The 24,726-nt window shown below is 38.4% G+C and overlaps 1 protein-coding gene across 1 annotated transcript in view; it reads right to left on the reverse strand.

Annotated features, from left to right (window-relative positions):
• The window catches only part of SPAG17 (sperm associated antigen 17), an 89,166-nt gene extending 68,080 nt beyond the window's left edge, over positions 1 to 21,086 (reverse strand). Inside the window, exons 1-4 of the mRNA XM_066569620.1 lie at positions 20,994 to 21,086; positions 12,467 to 12,607; positions 11,628 to 11,687; positions 275 to 406 (exon numbers count right to left, since the gene is read on the reverse strand). Of these exons, the coding sequence (XP_066425717.1) occupies positions 275 to 406; positions 11,628 to 11,687; positions 12,467 to 12,607; positions 20,994 to 21,086 (426 nt within the window). The remainder of the gene's footprint in view (positions 1 to 274; positions 407 to 11,627; positions 11,688 to 12,466; positions 12,608 to 20,993) is intronic.
• Positions 21,087 to 24,726: the final 3,640 nt, after the last annotated feature.

Here is a 24,726-nt window from a genome sequence, read left to right on the forward strand (position 1 = left end):
CTAACACTCAGCTAAGCCATTACTAGCTGTCACCTCTAACAAAGACTTCTTCCATAGTGTTTTTATTTTCTTTTTTCCTCCATGTTCTCATTGGCATTTGAGTAATTGAGAACTTCATGCACAAAATCTAATCAACTTTAAAAAATATTTCTAATCACATTTCTCTTTAATTACAGTTTTAGAAAGACAAAGATGAGAAGAAAGCTGGATTGATGGAAGCAACATCAAAGAAGTGTCTTCAAAAATGTAATGTTCCTAGGGCATACTATAGTACCTTCTTTTCCTCTTCTCTTCTCTGAAGAGCCTTCTGTTTGAGACAAAGCAATTGAAATTTCAACAGCTTTCCAGTTAGTGTTACGGGAATTTTTTCACCCTGGTCCAGAAAGGCTTTGGCTAATTCCATCACCTGGAAAGAAAAAAAAATCTCAACAAAACTACTACTTGCATAGTTTTCATACTGCACTTGACTCATATTTTTTTGCATGCTGAAATGAGCAAGTGCTATCTCACACTGTACCACATGTGGGTTGAAATGGCCACATTTCCAGACAAAACAATGTATCAGTAACATACACCACTATTCTTTGGTTCCAAAGACCTCAAATAAAGTTATTTCAGCTATACTATGCGATAAAACTAGAATGGAAAAAACCTTCTATGATTTATGAGAAAGTCAACAGACACAGAGTTCTCATAGGAAAATGTAATTCTCTTTAGGTTTTAAACAAAGGAACAACATTAAGCAACTACATATTATAAAGCAATAAATTAAAAAGCACCTAACAGATAGCAAATCAAGGGGAATAGTTTGCAGTGCTGTTTACAAAGTGACCAGTGTCTGAGGGACTAGCCCTAAATGAAAGATAAAAACTTCTTGAAGGGAATTTGAGCGGGTCTGTCTTGGTGAAAACACACCCCTTCCCTGTGTAATTCTGATTCTGTTGGTATGCAGCCTAATTGGGGTGAAATAAGGCTATTGAGTTTTCTTAGGGTGATGACAGCAGCAGGAACATACAGCTGCATTGTCCAGATGTGTGGCATTGACAGGCTGTTTTATGACTATGTTTTTTACAGCTTGTTTCCACTAAATTTCATACAACTCACTAACATCTGGGCCGTTTTCCTTGGAGCCTCATAACCACTTTATTTACTGCGAAAAAAATAAAATAACATAAAAATACCGTTAAAAAGTTGTTATATGTTTCTTTTCACTTGTGTTGTCTCTGTAATAAAGTTCACCTACGTAGGAAGCGCTGTTGAGGAATAATATAACCATAATATTTTCTTACTTTTGTTTTTAAGCAACCATCAGCTTTATTTATAACCATGGGCTGAATTAGGTGTTACTCAAATGCTCTGACATGTTTCTCTTTTCTCCTCATGGAGCAATTACAGTTGGGCACATATGGTGTCAATTTTGCTTGTTAATACTGAGACAATGAAGGTGCACACTGCATCTCACTGAACTGTGTCTTGTCTAATGCAAGCACCACCATTAGTTTTGAGCTTTCATAGATTCTTACCTAGTTTAGAAATTTTCACTTCTCACCTAAATGTAGCCACTAAAATGCTTCTCTGAATAAAGTGAAGCCAAATCAGAATCCAGACCATTATATGCCAAATCATTGTTTCATGCAAACAAAAGCAAAGAGCAGAAAAATAAATGTCTTAAAATTCTTAAAATAAGATCTTTTCCAAGTTGCATAACAGGGAGACAAACCAAAACATATGCATTTCAAAACCCTTCCAAAACAATCCTTCTCTTGCAACACAAATAAATCTAATGATCTTAACATACACAAAGGAAGATACATCATGATTAAGATGAGTTTTGGTTTGTATGTTTTGTACTCAAAGTAAGACTGGTCACTAGCTCAACAAGCCAATCATAGAAGGCTTCTGGAAAGACCCACGGACATCAGAGCCACAGCAGAAAATCAAGGACATGTTAAGAACAAGACTTAAAAATTACCACACACTGTGGGCACACTAGGAGCTACTAGTTATTCCAACAAAAAATAGTCACCCAGAGCTAGGCACACAAAGCAGTGCTCTGAAAGAAAAAGACATTGGTAGAAATAACATATCAGTAACTTCCCTCAGAGAGAAAAATTCTCATAAAGTTTTTTTTTTCAGAATTGATGTTAACAACCTATAGAAAGTGATGCTTCTCACTGGTTTAATGTAGGTGAGTTGCACATTTCTTGAAACACAGTAGAGGGGAAATGGAGGGATTCTGGAAGGATTCCTGAAAAATGTATATATAGTAACTCAGCTCAATGGCAGTTGCTGATTTATTGTTCATGGAAGAAGAAAAAAGTGCTCAGATTCTTAAACCCCACTCCTGCTGAGAATTTTAAAGCATTTTACCAGTCAAAAGCAATGCATAATAATTATTCCTATTTTGTAGATGGAAAATACAGGAATGAAGAGACTTGCTGAAGTAGAGTGGGTAGGAAGGACAAATTGTCTTATGTGAGCCATGAGAAGCATAACCAAAACTATTTAACAGGAATACATTCCATGACTGTGGAAAGAGGTCACACAAATAAAACAAAGACAGAATGAGTGCACTACATTTGGCAATACAAAGAAAGCAAATATCTTTTCAAACAAAAATGTAAAATATGCTTTATACAGGAGGAAATTAAAACCAATCCTAAAGACAGAACATAGATCAATCCAGCACAGTAGATAAAAAGAAATTAAATTTATTACACATCCATATTTACTTCATCTGTGGTCCTGTGAGTTATGCAGGCACCTGGCATAAACAGTTAAAAATCTACAGAGCCTCAAGTGAAAAAAAAAAAACCGAACGAAAACCTCAAGACAAAAACTGGGTAGGAATACAGAAGGAAGTTTTTCAGCTACTATGAAGTGGATTTGTTACTGATTGGCTATACTTCATCCCACCAGTGATGATCTTTTTCTTATGTGAGAAACCATGGAAACTTGGATGGACAAACTTAGTTAGGTAGGGCCTCTTTTCCTCTAAAGCAAGAGGAAACTTAGCATTCCTCACACAGCAGGGGTCACACTGGTGAAGTGCAGAAAGGCTTTGGTGATGCAGTATTTGATCTCATATGGTGGCAGTATGAAGCACACAGAGATTTAGCTGTCTGGTGCAAAGGGCATGTATTTGGAGCCACCCAAACACTGCATGAGTGCTTGTAAGTGACCCTACACCACTGACAGATGTCAGCACCATTGAGATAGGAGATAGGTCTTAAAAGTTAGGGGATCATTTAAAGCCAGAGTCTTTGTGCTATCTTTCTTTGAAATGCCTCTTTTTTCAAGATACAGAACAATTGTGGCTGCCAAATTATAATCAGAAAACCTTCCAAAAAGATAAATTAGATCATAAACTTTCACAGCTTTATTACTACCTGGCAGCAGTAACATTGCTTGCTATGAACAGTGGTCAGCCCACTTCACAGTGTAGTTATCCCATACCCAGAGTGAGCTTTCTAAAGCCCTGTCTTCCCTCTTATTCTTGAAATTGTAAGAAATCCAGACCATCACATATGACTCAGACTCATCTAACACTTCCTCAAAGAAACATAACAGTTCCTAGAAGAACCAAATAAGTAAAATCCCATAGTTGCTGACACAATTCAAGTTAAATTGAAGCAGGATAGTCATCAGTCAAGAGGGTCTATGGATTACACAATCAAGCTGGTAATTACTATTCAGATGTATTTTCCTGAGCAAAATAATAAAAGTACAGGAAAAAAGTGATCTTGACTTATTAAAATCTGCTGTCAGTCTTGAGTCCTTCACAAGCAACTTTTAAGACAGACTAGGGGACAAAAGCTGCATGTATCATACTTATATTTTGTTTTTCTAAAGAAGACTTCTTTAAATATACTATTAAATACTTCTGACCCTGCCATTGTAATTTAATTGAATAAAGCAATTATTTTGAAAGAATACCAGGAAGGATCTGAGCTAACTGAAATAACTTTTTTTTCAGATGACACCTCCAGTGTGTTGAAAGAATTCAGTTTCTCATATTAGACCATTCACCTAACTTGATTTTAACTCTCAGAACCTCTTCCCACCTATGATGTCAAAAGACCCCTTGCTTAATCATTATTTTTCACTACCGAATTAATGACTCACAGTTCAAAGAGAGTTTAAGGACTCACATAAATCAATAAATCAATTGCATATCTGAGCAGAGCTCCATGTAACCCTTATGTATCCACAAGGTAGACTGTAAAACCTAAGATGAGCCAAATGAGTCATCTTTGTTACTCAGTGAAGCTGTGTTCCAGAGAATGAAAATAATTAAAGAGGATTTTATGATTTCTTGTGCCCCATGGAGTTCTTTCAACTCAACCTACTAAAATGAAGCAATACTGAGCAAATATGAATGCTGTTCATGTGCTAAATATCTTCCTTTCTCTTGTGAGAGAATTTCTCAAAGCAGAAGCAAATGGTTGCTTGTACTCTAGAAAAATAACCTGTCACTCATATGAGTGAGTCTGTTTTTTGCCAAAACACAACACAGCTTGATCTGGTTAGCAGAAACCTATTAGAATTATCCATTGTAAGAAAATCTGTTCTCTAAACCTCTCTCTACAGAAAATCTGCAACCTGAGGGGATAATTTAAACGATTTAATCTCAGAGATGTTCTATGAGAATTTTCTAACACACATGTACAGTGTTATGTCAAGTACTTATATTGTGTTTTAAGAAAAACAGAAATGGTGAATAACCCGATTTCAGTAAAAAAGAGAAAATACATTCCAAAAAAATAAGTAGGGTTTTATTAGAGAGCTCATACAGGAGTTCTCATCATCTGGCATGTACACGTCCCATGGCTCCCTGACCATTAGCTGTTATGAAAACCCAACTGCTTTAAGGGATACAAATATCCAGTGATTGGAAAGATCAGGCATTAGCGCTGCTATTTCACGAAGGAGTTCTATGCAGAGGGAAGGTTTTTTCTCACATGACCTTTCATATATCTGTTTTCTTTTAACACTGATTGGGAGGCAATAGTTGAAACAGCATTTAAGTGATTTCAGAAGAATGCCTACAGAACCCAGACCCTTTTAGAGAGAGAGGATAGGCCAGTCTGTTGTGAGTTGTGCTCAGATGAGGGGATATATTGCTATGATCAAATACTGAAATATTTACATTTCAGTGAGATGAATCTGCCCAGTAAATCTTTCCATTATGGTACAGAATATTTTAAGCTTCTGAGAACTAAATTGTCTCCAGCAATTTCAGCCAACTGAATCACACAATGAACACCACACAGCTAAAAGATTTAGTCACGCTTCTCTAACATTGCATCTGGCTAGGAAGAGAACCCAATCAGAGGTGGAACAAAAGATTAAGAAATAAAATTGCCTCATCAAACCTTGTGCTGCCAGAAGTCATCCAGCTACATCTTGACAGAATTTTCTAAGCCACATCAGAATATTTGGGCCAGGTAGTTCCAACAGCCTTGTAGACTGGGCACCAGAAAACTGGGCAGAATCTTTCCACCTTGGTTGGTCCAGCTTTGCAACAGGGCTTTGAGCTTTTTTTTTTTTAATTTGGAGACAAAGGATTCTAGGATTAGTTGCTGTACTTGAGAAGAATGTCATACACTTTATTGTCCTTAATGAACCTAATACAGTCCCCCAAAAACTTTGAAGACAAAAAACCAGAAGACAGCATTGCCTTTGGCTACTTCAGAGTCCCTCTAACACTTTAAAAATGACATTCTCATAGACATAATTGCTGTTTCCTCTAGTTACACAGACATCTCAACAAAACCTGCACAGAAAAAGCAGAAATTTGATACCAATTTGCATTAGGCAATAACTCTTGTAATCTGTGAAGGAAATCCAAAGTGTCTCCAGTGTTCTAAAGCAGATTTTAAATAGGTAGATGAATTTCAAAAGGTTATCAAGTTGTCTTCCCTAGAAAATAAATTGCTAACATTTTGAGTATTACGAATGGCCTCAGGTCAAATACTTACAACTAACAGTAATGAAATAATAATGCATGTTTCTAAAATCCTAGCTTTAGGACTATGAAGAGTCACTATTCTGAAATGAAACTAGGAGATGTGCATGTCAATTTCCTCATGTAAATAATAGAACCTGGCCACCCAAATTTTAGGAAGCAAAATTAGAAAACATAAGTTGTTTTCCTGCTCAAGCTTGAGACTTTTCCCCCCAATTTTAACATTTAGAAATGCTGGTACTTTTTAACATGACACATTACTCCTGGAAAGGGATACTGAACTGGAGACACCCAAACTGACAGTGAACAGCTACAATTTATAGAACTGCCTGGTTCATAGCAACAATGGTTTCCTCTCATGGAAAAATTAAAACCAAATGGAAGCCATACAATTTGATTACTTAAAGGACTACACGGGCCACTTTTTCATGCAGTGGCATCAGATGATCTGACAATGGCAAAGGCTGATGCAAAGACATGCTAGACCAAAATTAACAGATTCTTTCCCTAACACCCTTTTAAGTAGATTGACCTAAATACCAGGAACCAGCAGACAGAGTAGATAAACCCTCCTCAGAAGATAAGACACCAAATAACTCAGGTAAATACACCACCTCATTTAGTGGATCATTTATAAAGTATCCTATATTCTGTAGTTTAAGCTGATAGGAGCTTGGTAACAGATAGAAAAGAACTGAAAACAGATGAGTAGATAATGCCCAAAGCAGGAATTAAAGTCCCTTAACCTTCCCTGAAGCCAGTACCTCCCTAAAAGGCATATTCATTTAACAACAATTCCCAAGTGTACACATTAAATCTCTGTGTATCCACACAGTGTAAGAGCCAAGTCCTTCTGCAATAAAATTCTCTTCACTTGCATCCACACAATACCACTTGACAAAGGCTGACTGGAAAACTGCTCCATTTTATTATGACATTTAAGATTGCAGTATGAAATTTATTTTGAACTGGAATGAAAAATAAAATTAAGTATTTCTAGCCTTCTAATCATTCAGCATGGCTGCCAAGGTTGTTTCTAGTGTCAAACCATTTCATGAAAACAATGACACCAGATAAGTTTTGGCTCCTGAGCTGTTCCATTTTACACCAACTTCTAAAATTGTTTTTGCTCAATTGGAATGAAAACAAAATCTTTATAACTTGTATTAAGAACAGAATTCTACTGACATGCACATATAGAGTGAGGTTTGGTTTCTGATAGGGCTATCTTTACTTTTGAGAAAGCCTAATCTTGACCACAACCTTTGTTACGGTGTTGTGTCAAAATCTATACACTATCTATACACTTACACAAAAATAGGAAAGCTTTGATTATATGTTTCCACAAGAAATAAAAAGGCTTCCTTAAAAACACTCCTGACTAACGTTATGGTTGAAACAGTTTTCTTAAGTGCCCCATATCCTGGCTACTACTGGGTTTGCTTTTCTGCCAGTGGCAGACAACTCTTTTGAGCTTGTCCTTGGGTGAAAATATTCCTTCCCATAAGCGTTATGTCGCTGACATTAAAAGTCCCCTTTCATCAAGCTAAACCCAACATTTTTGATTTTTGTACCCTAGGAGTTTATTATAATGAACACAAATAAATGCATACTCCATATCCCTAGTGCTACCCTCCTTATTCCTTTTTCTGAAGATATTGTTAGAGACGACGATGAGAGTCTAAAAAAGGGGCATAGACAAAAGAACAATATAAGGTAATACAAAGGTATAAGGTAAATAAGACCTACTGAAGAGAGGATATGAAAGATATTTAGAAAGAGAACATCTCTTCTTAACTTTTTTAAAAATGAAATTCAGGCCACTGGGGTGAGTAATATAAGGTAGTTTTGAATAATTATACACATGCATACACATTTAAAACATATTTTAAATATGTCTATTACCTAACTATAATTACATATAAAAATAATACAATTATACATATTACATTATACAAATGTATATAACACTTCATGATATAGTAGGAGCACCTATCCCAGGAAACACACACTCAGTTCCAATCTAAAGTGGACTTTCTCTCTACATCATAATGTGATCAGCACTTCAAATAACCTTACCAGCAGCAACCTTTACTTCATAGGTCTACACTCTACACATTCCTAACAAAGCATAAATTCACACGAATGCTTGAAAGATGCTTTACATCCACTGCTTCCTGGCTAAACTTATTTAACTTTTTTCAACTTGGGCTTGTTAATTGTTATGTTTTACAATCCTACAGAAGTTCTTAATGTCTTGGTTATATATTTTGTTTTGGAAGTGACAGAAGAGGAATCTGTTTCTTGTGCGCCCAGAAAACTCAAGGATTCTTCTGTGTCTGCTACAGTCTATTGCCTATTAAGGCAAGAAGTACTGTGAACATTATGCAATTTCTCAAGGATAATGGCATCACAATCTTAGGGGGAAAAACAACAATAACAATAACAATAACAACAAGCCCAAAGAAAAAACCCCAAACATGTACAACATAAATAATTTTAAAACAATAAGATTCTATTTCTAACCAATTACCTTTTAGTCCTTTAAATGAGCTGTACAAAACATGAGCTAATTAAGATTTAAATGCAAGCACTCAACTGAACTGGATTTTAATAGCAAAACTATGCATATTATGCTTGGCAAAAGAAGGATCTAGTTTGGAATTTCTTTGGTTTGTTTATTGAAACTGCACAACTAGTTGATATCTCAGTATGCCTAGTGATAAGGGTTGGCTGTTATGTATCTTGACAGTAAGCCTGGAGCTTCTCCTGCTTTTATCTATCCAAAGGTTTGAAGTTTCTGAGCTGATGCTGCTTCCCTGTCAGCAAGGAGGTAAAATAAAGTGAGGTTTTGTATGAAAACAATCTGTCATGCAGATCTGGAACAGAAGAATCAAACAGGTCTTGTGTTCACCCAATGACCACAGAAAGAATGATTTGTAGTCAAAATTTTGTATTATCTTCTGTTTAAATATTTAAAGTTCCAGCATGTGATTTGAAATCTTATGTTTGGTTGCTCATCCCATATGAATATCAGAGATAATTCACATAAACCAGGTGGGATTACAAGATCCTGGATAATGTAATTTATAAGTCCTCACTATTTCAGATTCAATGAAGAAAGGAAAAAAATAAGAGACAACAGATACCAGCAGATATAGGATGAGTTTATTTTTTAACTGTACCAGACAAAAAGGAAGACTGAGCATGCAGACTAACCAGCATTAGAGGTGAGGTATAATTTAACCAACAGCATAAGAAGACTGTGTAGCCAACAAGCATTAATTCCTTTGTTTGCTAAAATGCAGAGATAATGAAAAGCTTTGAATGACCTTGGGACCTCCGACCACCAAAAAGCCCAGAGCAAAGGACTAACAGGATGCTGCTGGATCCACGGTGGTGTTATTTTCTACTTGAACTCTCCCTCTCCCCCCTCTCTCTTCTATTTGTTAATTAATTGTAAGTAAAATCTGTACCATTTACTTTGGCATCTGGTCTTGTTTTGGGCAGAGGCATCTTTCAACAATCAGATCTTAACAATACTATCATATTTAGTAGTGGCAAAATATCTTAATTACACGATGTTATTAACCTTAGTAGAAAACTGACCCAACAAACAGGTGCATAAACAATAAAAATACACACCTTAATGATAAAATACTATATTTTTAGTTGTAGCTGTTGTTAGAAAAATTGTACATGATAAATTATGAAATCTGTTGATCTATTACAGGAAGCATAACATTTTCCCTTTCATATATAAGGGAAAAAATTAACTCCTCAGCACTTTTATGAGAGAATCAGCCTATCATCATTCAATTAAATGCTTAAGTACAAAATTACCAAGTAGGACACCTATCCCCATCAAGTCATGTAAGAATCAGAAAAGGTGTTGGAGACACCTACTTCTCCTGGATTTGGAAATCTTTTAGCTACATATTTATAAACCCTGCCCTGAGCCTTTTCACTTTGTACAACAAGAGTGATATGAGATACAAAACAATGAAATGATAGAAAGCCTAAGAGGAATAACTTAGAGCAGACAGAAGGAATTATTTTAGTATTATATAATTAGCTTGCAATGCAACCCCTGCATTTCAGTGGATGCAAAGTGTAAGATCAGTGGCATGGGGAACTATATTACTACTAATACCAATAATAAACACATTACTATGCATGTCATTAGTCCCAAATTCACACACATATTACATGTCAGATGTCCAAAGACCACTGAATGTAATGAAACTCACAATGCCTCTAAAAATTAATATGGACACTTGTAGAAATGGCAGCACATTGAATCCTGCCACAGAGAACTGTATGTGGCAATGATAGAAATGCTCCTCTCAGAAGAACTTTTCACAACCCTGTGTTTTCTGCCAACCTTGTATTTGTTTATCTTTGCTAGTGGAAGCAGTGAAAGCTTTGACTGCTCAAACTGCACATGGAATGTATGTGAATATTCAGGAACAAACTCTGCCCAGGGAGGTGGGATTTTAATGCTGTGGCAACATGATCGATCTTTTAATTTGCTACAGCCTGAACGGAAACTGAGTCCATGCAAAAGGTCAGAACAGGCATTTTATATTCTCTGTTAAAGGAGGGGAGGAAAAAAATGTCTTTGAGGAGTAAAGTAAGTAGCTAATGAGACACAGCACTGACAGCTGGAATTTAATAAGTGTCCACTTCACAAGTAAAATTGCTCTTAGTAATTAAATACAGGTATCATACAAAGCTTCTGCTTAGAGCTAGACTTCAAAATCCTTCTGTCAAGTAGGACTGAAGAAGTTTTACATACCAGGTAATATAAGGGTGAGTTTGCCTGGGAGGCTAGTCCTAAATGAAGAGGGTTAATTGCATAAATTTCACAGTCCTTTCAGTGGTAAATAATTCCAAAGGGACTTGTTCAGATAGGAGCCTGGCATTACTGAAAAGCAGACCGCAGCTAAAAAGTACTGTTATAAAGTCCACCAAAACCTGAGACACATAAAAAGTTTATTAGTCATTGCAGAAATAAAACACAAACAAAGTCCTTTTAAAGGGATACAAAATTCTTTACGCTCCAGGTCTGTAAGGACCATAAAACCCTACCTGAGAAAATTTTAAACAATCTTCTAATTAATCACAGGATTTTATCACCTCTCTCAAGCTGTAAGTAAAACATTAACAGGGTAGGAGGAAGTACTCTTTGTGCTAAGCATGACTCCAAACCCTGCTGACATAGCCCACTAGATGAATCAGGTTACATCAAACAGATTATCAAGGGTACTAGCACACAGAATAGTGTTTCATATAGGGGACTGCACACCCATAAATGAAGGTATAAGTTTCTAAATTATTGGGAGGGTCTGAAACAGAAGAGTCTGACAGGTTTTCTGTAATTTGAGATATCACCATCAAAATATGACCATGTAACACATTCTTCAATAATGAAACTCTTATCCCTGAAAACAGATTTTGATCATCACATAATCAGCAGTCCGACAGAATATTGCTGGTATCACAAAAACAAAGCAGTTTAAGTATCTAGATGGTTGAATGTTTTTACCAGCTAGAGTCAACAAATTTGCATTTACTCAAGAATGTATAACAAAACCACACAGCTCTACACACTTTGGGGTAAGAGAGTATTGACTATGCAATACCTGTTTTAACCTACCTCATAGTACATAGGCACATCCTTAGCCCTTTTTCCCTTTGGACGCCCAGATTCTGTGATCTGCAAGTAAATAAAGCATTCATTACCCAAAGTACTTTACTCATTATTCCCCTTTGCAAATACTACACTCACACCCCAAGACAGAGAGGAATCATCTTATGGCAACCCTGTACCTTAGGGAGGGAGTTTTTTTGATCAGCACCTTGAAGAAAAGTCTGTAACAAAACTTCATTTACAAGGAGCAGAGCAGCTTACATCATAAACTTTTCCCATTTTTAACTCCTATGAATCAGAGCAATGAAGCTGGTAAGAAGAGAGTAAGTCCTGTGAGGAGTGGAGGAGGGAGCTGGGGCTCTTTAGTCTGGAGAAATCCATTTCTCAGGGGAGAACTTATCACTTGCTACAACTGCCTGAAAGGAGCGCACAGCAAGGTGGTGATCAGCGTCATCTCCCAGACAACAAATGGCAGGACAAGAGGAAATGGCTTCAAACTGTGCCAGGACAGGTTCACGCTGGACATCAGGAAGAATTTTTTCGCAAAAAGGGTTGTCAAGCACTAGAATGGGCTGCCCAGGGAGGTGGTAGAGTCACCATCCCTGGAAGTGTTCAAGAAATGACTAGATGTGGCACTTAGTGCTGTGCTTTAGTTGATAAGGTGATGTTCAAAGGCTGCACTTGATGATCTTAAAGTTATTTTCTAGCCCTAATGATTCTATGAATTAGTGTAATTTTTGAAACCTCCACAGAGTAGTTTATCATTACCACAGACCAAAGGAGGCAGGATCTAGAAGTGACATCTACAGATTGGTTCATTATTAAAAGTTACTTTCTTGAAATACCTGTTTGTAAAGGTCTTCAGATGTTACCACACTGAAGAGTTTTCGCAGTGGCACCTGCACAGCAAGAGCCAGGGCCTGGGTGTGGATTTCATCCTCAATCTTGGTCCCGACAACGAAACTGATGCTAGGCTTCCAGTCATCCTACATACCAAAATAAAATATTTAAGGTATTAAAACTCATGACAACAAAAGTCCTCTTCAGTTTCAAAGAGTAATCTTGTAGAGACGGCTTTATGTCACTTTAAGATATATTAAACATCACTGTATTAATCACTGAAATTGCATGCAACTCGAAAAAGCCCCTATTACTTTGTCCTAATTCTTTCTGCCATCAGGTGGCAGCATTATGCTACGCAAAACACAAATGCCTACTAACAGCCTTAAACCTTTTCCCATGCAAACGATGCATTAGCGTCTCACAAAGATGTACTAACTTTTAAAAGGCATTTGCAGATTTGACAGTTCAGGTAGCAAACAAGAAGTGAGTTTTGAATATATGTACTATTGTGATTATTCGATGTAGAAAAAAATTAGCAATTTTCAGCTCCCTCATCCTGTGAATTAGATAATCCCCAGATACTATTTTCTGTACACTGTAGCATTATTTTTATGATGTTTTATAAAGGTATATTTATGCATAGTATGGCTCTTGCATGGCTTCACTAAATATTCTGAATAAAGAGAAAATACTTCCCAATGGCAAGTTGTACACTACAATGTTGATAAGTTAAGAACATTTGCAGTTTCCAGACATTTGCAGTAGCATACACATTATTCTAATGTAAAAAGTGTTTTCAGCACTATTAAAAATTCAGAACAAGAGAAGACTGGAACACTTTATTTAGTGATGTACATCTACAAAAGCTTAAAAATTATGTAACTTAAGCAACTTTTACTGGTTACTGTCTTTCGCATTCCTATTGGAATCCCTTTCACAGAGTTGCTATCTCCAGCAATTCTACATCTCACTTTCGAGTATTCTTTATCAGCATTAGTGGTGGCTGAATTAGGAGCATTTTGTAATGGCTGTGATATACAGGAATCACCAATTTTTATTTTTTTTCAATGCATGTCTGCGTGTGTAAACTGCAAGGTTACCAATGCAGCTGCATAAAGGTAAATATGGAAAGGGATTCAGTCAGATCAAGGCAGTCCCAGGACAGTCACATTAATCCGAGCAGAGTCACTGTTCAGTGTGCATCATAGCAAAGAAAGATTTTAAGAGATTTAAGATAGGGTGGTGACTTTAGTTATTGAATATTTTAATATATTTATATTACGTACAAAGTCCTTGTAGAATAGGAACAAAACCTGAGCTGAATTATGGTAAAGTGAGGAAAAGGACCATTCTAAGAAAAAGACTCTGATGGTAAGAGAAGCATCTTCTTCCATTTTTATAGTACCATTCTTAATTTGTTCATTTTCTTAGCTGGTAAAAAGCCTACCCAAATGTCTGCAATTTGAGTACCTGATGGCCTGGGATGGGAGAAAGCCACAGCTGACTTAAGTTTCAAAACAGTGCATGTTTGTATGGTGGGAAATGGTTTGTCAAACACTCAAGGTAACAAAGGATAACATCACATGAGTATGCCCCATTTTTCTAACCACAGAATATTCAGAAAAACAAAAACGGTGTAAAGATCACCTGGGTCATTAAGTGAAACTGCAAGTAGCTACAGATCAGATAACTAATCCAAAAGGGTGCCTACAGCTCCACATATCATGAACTTCCTTGATGGTTTATTGCAACACAAAATAAACCTCAATTTTTTAAAATTATGAAGTACTAGAGAGATCAAGCATATCTCTGATGCTCTAGGAGTGTGCAAACATGGTGGAATTTATGAGTGTCCAGCTGCACTGGGGCAGCAGACACTGCTCATTGGAGAAGTGGCAGCAGTAGTGGGGACTACTGCATCAAGTACACTGAATTTCATTTTGCTCTTTGAAGTCGTTCTGCCTAAAGCTGCAAGACAGCTACTGGTGCACAGCACTGTGAAAGAGCTCTAGGTATTCCAATATTGTCAACATGCACAGGAGTTGCAGCTAATCTGGATTAAAGCTATCACTGTATATATGACAAGAGTTGGACTGTGAAACTTCAGCATTCTTTGAACAGGAAGTATTTAGATGCCCATGCTTGTGTGGAAATGCATAATTTTCTAGGCTCTCAGAACTGAGATTGAAATGCTCTCACGTGTCAGTATCCTGGTGTTCCCAGTGCTGACCAGCACACACAGAATCTTTTGAAAAACCATCTACCTGTGGCATGAACTAATGGAGCAATTGTGATCACTACACTGCCCACTTTAGGGGGGACCACCAAGACAGGGAAACAAGGTCCAGTAAGTCTCACAGAGAGATGCTGACAGCTTAAGAGCAGCAAGAATCAGGAATGTCAGGTTCTACTTAGGATCCTATGGTAAGCATGGTCCAGCAGAGCAATACAGAGATTACTCCCACAACTTCCTGCAGTTCTTCACATATATATATATATATATATATATATATATATATATATATATATATATATATATATATATCAGAGAATTCTAAACCTCTGCCTTATGCCTTCTTTAGTTCCTCCTTAACATACTGATAGCTTGCTGCCCACAAATCAATCCTGCTTAGCACCAATTAATAACACTGCAACAATGTCTGTGGAACCTGTCTTTCTTATTGTCCTCTCTCTTCTTATTTTTCCACCCCTTGGTCACAACTGTTCCTAGTTAATTTCTCCTTCCTTTTCCACTCTCTTTTCCTGAGCTACACCACTTGTCTTAATGTTTCCCCCACCTGTGACTTGCTCCCCAGCTCTTATCCTCTGTCTCTTGGTTCAGCTAGTCTCCAGTTTCATTATCCGATCCCACTTCAAGCTTTCTCCATCCTCAGATTCCTTCTCCAAATTCTTATTCTCTAGCCCATATAATTCCCAGGCATTTTCAGAGTTATGGCTGAGCAATGAGACCTTTCTTCACAAAAGTACTAATAGCCTTTCTAAGAAAAGAGAATTTTCCTTGTTTCACTGTGGTGCCCTCCTTCTCAGCAGCCTGTGATAAAGCACCAAAGCAAAACATCAGGGTAGGTCCTGATTGTGCAAAATTAATATTTAAAAACCCACAACAGGACTTATACAAACAAAATTATCCAACCCCAGATTTTTTTTATCCAAGAAAAATTATCATCAGTGAGCCACATCTTCCCACTGGAAATGCTCTGCTTCAAAGAAACAAGGTGATAAATCTGCTCCACAGAACAGCTATGAGAATATTTATACTGTAGGCAAAACATTGGCTAATACATTAAAATAAAATAGAATGAGTCTCTACAAGATAACTGAACTGGTAGTGAAAATTATAAACTTACTTAATTCTACAGAAGTATATGCAGCTCGATACAAGGTTTTTGCACACAAATTTAATTATTATTAGAGACAGCCTATACCTCCCTGGTGCTAAATGAAGAAAAGAAACAGCTTTTCTTTAAAAAGTGCAACACCTGGGAATGGGATCTGGAAGTAGCTAGTATATATCCAAAGCAGCAACACACATCTTCACAGTCAATAATGATCTAGACTTCCCGGAGTCATTAATAGCATGCCATCTATTTCTAGACTCACCAGTTTTGAAGTCCTTAAAGATCATTTTTCAGAAAATCTGCACACTGAGAACATGAATTGAAGTCAATAGTCAATGTGCAGCATAAATACACAGCTTAAGGTGTTTAATTGATTAGACTATTTTCTGAGGTTAAAAATCTAATATTTTTGCAATACTGCCTTTATATTATCGATCCTGTAACAGTATCCTTAATGTTCAAGGCACTGAAAGGACAGAAGAGAAACAGACCCTGCTTCTACAGCTCACCACCTAAAATCACAACATAAAAATGTGAAGGAAAAGTAGTAAAATGTATATGGTTACTCTAAAAATATTTTCTCCCTCAATATACAACTGCTCCTCTACTTAGTTTTATTCTTTCAAATGTTATTGTAGTATGAAGGCTTGAGAAAGGATCTGAAAGAGGATAGATTAGTGACCCTAAGGCTACCTCAAATGACATTCCCAGCTTAATGAACAGGATAGAAAAAACCATAAAAATAACTACTGGAAAATCATGGAAACAGTCTAGGGAGGTTGCCACCGAGAATTTAACATGAGCACTACAAACTGCACAAAGAAGACCAAAATGCAGGGAGCAGATATCCCACAGAATCAACAATGCTGGTTCAAATGTGAATTTAAAAGAAAATTGAAGCTGGAAATGTGGCATTGGCAACTGAATATTGCTTAAGCAATCTCAAACAAACTCCAGTTAAGGGCAGGCCAGATCACTTTCACTGGAAAACATCCAGTGACAACCATTGCTACAAATGACACTGTCCTGGTTTTAAAACTCCTGGCCATGTCAAGAGTTGAAATGCACCAAAGTCTCTCGATGTTAGAAATAACCATCTGTGTGGGAAATTTCTATGTTCCTCAGCTGGAGAGGCTCCAAATCCGCAAGATCAACCTAATTATGGAAGCTCCATGTAAGCAGCAAATGGCTGTCAAAAATCCTTGCTTTCACAAAACACAGAAGGTGCCTCATCTTCTCACGATTTTGCTCTCAAGGCTCCATTGTGTTCCCCTGTAATGTGATTTTTCCCAGCTCTTAAAAACCAGTACACATAGCCTGTATATCTTCATCACAGCAGTATTGGAATAGCATAGGTCTGTTAAGAAAATATCTAACTTTAATTCACATTGAAGAAAAAAGCAGATGTAGCACACAAATTTTTTTCTTCCTTTTTATACGTATCTTGTTTTCTCTGCTTCATTTCCTAGACACAAAATGCCAGCTGTTCTAGGGAAGAGAGTTGAACAAGTCAGGTATATTTATTTTTTCAGTACCAGTTTCTAGAGCTCTTTGGCCAAGAAAAGTATCAAGCAGCCATCTTATTCTCCTCCTATTTCCAGACAATCTGGGTATATGTAATTTTATTTTTGTGGTACTTACTGTTGTGGGTTTTACTGGTTTTTTGTTTGATTGCTTTTTTGGTTGTTTGTTTGGGGGTTTTTTGCCGTCTGTTTGTTTTGTTTTGTTTGGGTTTTTTCTCGTAGGACAACAACCAGTAATTTCATTTCATTACAGCAGAATTTCAAATTTACCTATAAACGCTGAGAAGAAACATTTGAAAACTCAAACTCAAAACATGTGAGCATCAATTAGTGATTTATGAACAATTAGAGTAGTAACAACTCTAGCTAGCACTCTTTACTTTCAACAATGAGGGAGCTTGTAAACCAGTAAATACAACTGGCATTACTCAGAAAGGTTTTATATCAGGAGTTTTGTAGCCTTAAGGTGACATCTCTGCTTGGAAATCTGTAGACCCACTTTCATTGCTGATGACACACCCACATTTACTAATGGCTTGTGTTCTTAAGAGCCTGAGATTTTGCTGTACAACATGGGCAAGTGAGAGAATATCAAAACTCAACAAAACGTTGATTTTTCTCTGAAGATGAAGTAGTATAAATAGCAATCAAAAGAGAAAACATCCTATTCAGAACATTTTTAGAGGTTTCACAAGATTTTAAGTTCAATTTTCAGGCCCTAAAATGCCATGAAATGAGAGGAATCATAAAGATGGAAAGTCAGCACAGAACATGGCTTACTGCTGCTATGCTTAGTTATACTACTTAATAAGAACAAATAATAAATGACAATTATCTCAATTAAGGGCTGTATTTGCCCAGAATTCACCATTCACTTAGCAAATATCACCCTTTAGCTACTTAACACATGCAAAGTTTAAAACTACTTAAGAATCTTAATTTATATTTTGCAATTTAATTCTGTAGTGAGCCCAACCAAAATAGATTATAAATATCTGAAGGCAAATACAGTTTGCAACTCCATGTTCTTCTGCATAGCATATTGCAAACAAGAAAGATAGACATAAATTATAATGTGAGCCTCTGGAAAATCCATATTTCCTCTGTATGTATTTATAAGTTGTGTGTTTGCCAGTTTTCACAGTGCATTTAGTAAAAGCAATTATTTGGTTAGTAAATATCATTTAAATAATATTTTAGTTAGTGTACCCATTCATAAAAATCTTAAAAGCACTGGTAAAATGTTTTTCCTAGATTGAACTAATAAAATAGTGTAAGTCATAAACACATTAAAATGTGAAATTTCACCACTCGGTCTATCTGGTACAATTTAAAACCAGTTGCAGCAAATTCCTTTTGCCTTCAATAAAGGGAAAGAATATTTTTCAAATTGATACAAGCAGATCTACAAATTCTTTACATATGAATTATGAGGAGAGACATTTATTTACTTGACAGGAGTTCCTGTCATCTCCCAAATAATTTCCGATTCATATGGTATTTCATATACAGTACTGAGGATGAGTAAAAAATAAGTTTTGTGCACTATATCTGGTGAGATCTAAAATTCAAGCTGTTCAACACTCTCTTTTACAGACTGCTTTCAGTTCCTGAGCTTTATATATTCGAGTTTAAACTTTGTATGTTGCATGATTACTGGGGTAGGGTGAGTGGGGCAAGGGAAAATGTGGTTAGACTATTTGCAGAATGAGATTTCATTTTTAAAAACCATGTTTATCCTTTAATAAAAACCCCTATGTGATTAAGTAGTTAAGATATTCAATGCTTTCTGTGTTCAAGAGGAAGGAATTAAATTTGGCAGCAGAGCCGTACTTGTGTCAAAGATTTGCTTTTACAGAGCATGTTTATTTACATTATGTACACCCACATTTGGCCACACTTGATGAATCTTGATTCACACACGCTCAGAAGAAATTTGCTGGCATTTGACAGTTTTGCACCGAGTGTGCTCTTGCCCATGACTGTAAGAGCTGAATAAGAACACTCCTGCAGTAAGAAATTTCAGTGGCTGCCCAGCATCTCAGAAGCCTGAGTTCAAGCTGACCGCAGCAAGAGGACAGTTTTTCCCAACTTCCCAAGGCTCTATCTGTGAACAGCATGGCAGAGAAAGCGAAATTAGCTTAACTGGAACAGAAAGCAGTCAGACAATACCAGAATTATGGAAACAAGGTATCTCAAGTCAGCCCCCATGGGTACAGGAATTACGATAATCTTTAATTAGTTGATCACATACCTTTTCCTACAGAATTCTTGCCCCATTCAGTGAACATTCAACATTTTTTTTTCCATCTGCCTCAATGAGTAGTCCAGAATAATACCAACTTTGACATTTCCTAACTTTTGAGCATTTTATTTCCTGCCTTTAAAAATACTTCAATATAATGGTTTGCATTTAAGAAATGTAATAAACTACATGTAGAGGCAGCAGAGCATACAAAGCACCTTGTTCAGTGAATTCACTGCACAATATCCACAGCCACAATAAACACCACCATAAAAAAAACATAATCACTAATTGGCACCTTGCTAGTAAGCACTGGAGGAAGACCAGGAACAGAGTAGGTGATGGAGATTGAACCTTCACCTCATTCTTACACTTCAGGGACGTTTCCCAAGGGAAGAGACAAGATTCACAAGTAAGAAAGGGCTCAAGCATCTTAGAACTCTACTGAAAAATCTGTGTCCTAGAGAAAAATGGGAAAAAATAGACTAAGCTATTCAAAAGGTGGTCTTGTTTGGCTAAACTTGAATTATATGGTTACTATCAAATAAAAGTAAAAGTGAGTAAATATTTAAGAGATTTTTGGACATCTGTGGCCTTTTCAGGAAAAGCAATTAGCGAGTTCAAAAGCCTCCCCCTGAATTAAAAGTTCCTCATATTTAACCAGTGCTGCTGGCATATTAAAAGAAAAAAAAAAAACAACTACAAAACACAAACCTGCATCAGCTAAAACACAAACCTGCTTTTTTTTCTAATTTTTTTTTTAATAGGGCACAACAGGAACCCAGAAAACAAGGAAACCACGGAAGCAATTTGTCTCACTTGCAGAAGCCCTGCTAGATAAACACATGTGAGATAAATATTATTGTTTGCTAAACTGCCGCCCTATTTTGAAACCAAATTCTCTCTTGCAAGTCAAGATTTATGAGAATTACATTGCTTACACAGAACCTGGAAACCTAAATATGCCTTTAGATCCTCACACTCTGTAAAAGAAAAAATAATAAAAAGGAAAAAAAAAGTGTCTTTTAGCTGCACACACTCGGGCAGGAAAATTACAGCCTCACATTTTCAACGCTACAGTTAATGCTGTGTCAGCACCTCCATCAAACCCCGTTGTTCAGCAGTTTATAAAAAGTTCACTCCGAGCCGAAACTTGGCACCCAGAGCCCAGAAAGGAAAGTGCCGAGGAGAGGAGGAGCAAAGAAACTCGCTGGGCCACGCTGGTGGCGGGGGGCAAAGGGGCAGGGGGGCTCCGCCGCACATCGGGACCATTCACGGCCCTCCCGGGGCCCCCCTGGACGTCCGGCAGCCGCAACCCCCGGGCCGGGGAGGGGCCCGAGCCGCCTCCAGCCCGCTCCCCGCTTCCCCCGCGCCGCCGGCTCTGCCCCTCGGCTGCCTTCACCTCCTCGAGGCGGGCGGACACCAGCGCGGGCTCCCAGGTCGGCAGCACGGACACCGGCGTGTCCCGGCCGGACTTAGGCTGCTTGGGGCCCATGGCGGTGCAACGGCGGCAGCGGCGGCAGCAGCAGCAGCAGCGGCCCCACGCGTCGCCCCGGAGACGGCGGCCGCGGGCGGAGCCTGCCCTCAAGCGGGGCGCCGGGCCCGGCCGGGGCGGCCGCGGGAAGGCGGGGGGAGCTGGGCCTGCTCCGGCTCGGGAAGGGACGTCACCAGTGCCTGTAAATATCTAAAGGGGGTGTCAGAACATGGAGTCGGGCTCTGCTCGGTGATGCCAAGGCACAGGACAAGACGCAGCGGGCAGAAACTGATGCCCGGAAGTCGCACCTGAATATGAGTGCGAACTTTGCTGTGCGGGTGGCTGCACACTGAAACAGGTTGCCCCGGGAGGTTGTGGAATCTCACTCGCTGGAGGCAGGCAAGGAACCATCTGGATGCAACTTTGTGCCTTGTGGTTCTCTGCTTAAGCAGAGAGGTTGGACCAGATGATCCACTGTGGTTCCTTCCAACCTGATGGATTCTGTGCATTCTCTTTGGGCTATTTGGGTAATTTCATCATAATTTTTGAAACAATGAGCAGCCTTCATCACGGCCACCCGAAGGAGAAGCCTCACGGAGGCTGCGTAGGGAGTTCTGGTGTGACACACGCTCACAGGGACACCAAGTGACACATCTCGTCCCCAGGGCACCAAGTGACACATCAAATCCCCAGAGCCACATGGCAGCACCCTGGCAGCTCTCGGCGTGCCCCTTGAGGAGGATGAAGGAGCGAGCTCGGGCCTGGCGCTGGAGCATGGCCGAGCGGCGAGGCGGGGGGCGCGCAGGTGTGGGCAGCCAGGCCAGCTCCCAGGCCCAAGTGGCTCTCCAAATACTACCATATGTTACGGCACTGGGACCAGGAGGGGAGAGGGAGGCACTGTTGGGAGAAAACAGGAGAGCTGCCAAGATAAAGAATTCATTACAGAGGAGTCATGTTGTGATCTCACACTGGAGACGAGTGAAATATTCAGTGTGATTTAACATTTGGTGAAAATACCCCAAACCACATGCTGCCCTTCCCCCACCCCCTTATACCGACTGGGGTTGCTCAGAGCCTCCAAATCTTTATTTTATTTTCGTCAGAGCTTAAAACCCTGCTGTGCGGTGTGTTACTGCCTTAGTCAGGATTTCATTCTGGGATGATACCGACCTGGTGTGTGTGCTGTATAAAACACCTTTCATTATGCAGCTTTAGTTAAGGAATAGGAATTTAGCTTCTTAGGGGATGTAACAGGCAAATCTCTCATCTTTTTAATTTGCAGAAAGGTATCTTCCCAGCATTTCTAAATAGTGATACAGTTGTTAACATGGGAAAGCTGCACAGTAGATTTGCCAACATCCATTAACATTTCCCCCAACCCATCTCTTGGCTGGTATCCATTTTTTCTCTTTTTGAGTTTTTCTTTTATTGTCCACAAAAAAAAAAAAAATCAGGCTTGTTCAAAGAAACAGACTGCATGACATTCCCACCATATCCTTATTCTTCACTAAAGCCTTGGATACACAGCCTGTGCCTGCAGAGGTGCACTGACAAGAGTATGGAAAAGAGAAATGGGGCAGGATCTGATGTAGCAGCTGATGTAGCAGAACAATAGGGAGGTTTGGGGTTGAATGCACAGATAATGTTGCTAAATATCCTAAATATGAACCACCCTTCAGATTTTTCATGGCTCAGTTTTCAGGAATAAATATAAATTTCGGGAGGAGTGACAGGAGAGGGTTGTGCACCCAGATCTCAATGGTGTGGCTGGAATGTGCATTACTGTGAATTTGGTGGGAAATGATAACTGTTTAAGTATGCCCATACCTGTATCTGTGTGCTCAGATCATTGAAAAGTTAAAAACCAGAGAGACTGATGTTAGCCAGCCAACAGCTCTGAGAACACAGAGTAGCTGTGAGAACCATTAGCTGGCCTGTTTATATCTACTGTGGGTTTGCCTGATGCATGAGGACTATTTGAAGGAAATGGTTTTGTTCTGCTTACCACATTAGTAAATGCATCTTGATAACTTGTTTGTTGTTGGCTGCTGTGGCAGATACCAAGTCCAACTGAAGTAGGACTGCTGATCACTAGGACTTTATACCGGTTCATTTAAAATTACCTCCACCACTCTCACAAACAAAGGAGAGGAAGTAATTGTATTTATGCTCTATTAAAAAGGGTTGTAGTGTATAAAATGGGTTATCCATCAGTGAAGTCAGCTGAAGACATGTCCTGTTTGGCTGCTTGTCCCTGTCCATTCTGTTGTGCTGCCAAAGATGCTTGTAGGCCAAGCTGTGAACCAGATCACTGAAACCCTCTTGGTTAAATTGTGAAACAGACAGAAAAATCAGAAATACTAGGAAACTACAGCCTTTGTTTCCTCCAAATGGTCTGGACTGCACAACATCCAGCTGCATGTTTTGCAGCTGAGCCATCTGAAAAACTGCAGCTTCCTTCTGGTAACTAAAATATGAAGCTGCTGCAATCTCAAAACTTGTATTAGCAAACCTGAATGTAATTCAGCTATACTGATGAGCCTGTTAAAGGAATTAGAGGTTAGAGGAATAGGCAAATTTCAGAATCAGAGAGACAGTGTGCAGTTTAGGGTACCTTCAGAGAAAACAGGAATGTCTAGATGTACGCTGGACATTTCCAAGAAGTGAAATTTAGTCTAGGGCAAGAGTTAATGGGACTACCTTTAATGACTTTGTGTGTGACAGGAATATTTATGGTGAGATTTTCAGGGAGAGTGGTAACCCAAAAATGCCAAGATCAGCCTTTAATTTTTTGGCTTATTAAAAAACACCACTTGTGAATACATGTGTGGAGTAACTTAAGACATGACTTTACAGTACACTTGCAGCTCTGAATAATGCTCTGTGTAAATAAAGTGTAGCTCACTTCTCCCTGGGAGACAGGTTAACAAGCCTGTGTGTTGTGAGTTTATACAGCAGGGTAAGAAAGCATGCATGGTTAATACTGGAGTACCAGTACTGTAGTGTACTGTGGAGTAACTAGGCGCAAAAACATGTCTGCATTCCCACACTCTATACTACTACTTTTCATAGTAGTATAGAAGCAGTGTTTAAAAATGAGGTGTACTCTTTATCTCCTTCAGGAAGAGAAGGAATATTGGTTGTCTTTTCTTTTAGGGCAAATTAAAGAACATTTGCACTTTCTTGTTCTTCAGTAAAGTGTGGGGAGTGGAAAGGCATTACTAGTTGTACATGTCAGTTTTTCTCTACTTGATATTTTCTGAAAGACTATGGCTGACTAAAGAACCAGTAAAGGTTTTGATTCTTATTAATTAAAGCCTGATTACCTGAGAGGGCAATTATTTTAATCCTGCTTGTTTTGTTTTAAAAATATGCCTATTTTAAATTCTTGAAAATTATTTGGAAAAATGATCTTTTCAGTAAGAACCATCACCTTCTCAGCTTTAGTTGGGAAGTAAGCAGAATCTCTTTGCTTAAGTCCTTAAGAAAACACTTAATTGCTTTATACTGCTTTCATAAGATTTAAATGTTGCTGAAACAGGGAGGCTTCCTGAATTATGGCTTCAGAAAGCTGTTTCTGTTTTAGAAAACTGGCTAGGAAAGTTGTCTAGAAGAGCTAACATGGCCCTCAGCACTGCTAAGGAAACAGCCTTTCATCCTC

This window comes from Molothrus aeneus, chromosome 2 (genome assembly GCF_037042795.1).
Source record: "Molothrus aeneus isolate 106 chromosome 2, BPBGC_Maene_1.0, whole genome shotgun sequence".
Taxonomy (NCBI): domain Eukaryota; kingdom Metazoa; phylum Chordata; class Aves; order Passeriformes; family Icteridae; genus Molothrus; species Molothrus aeneus.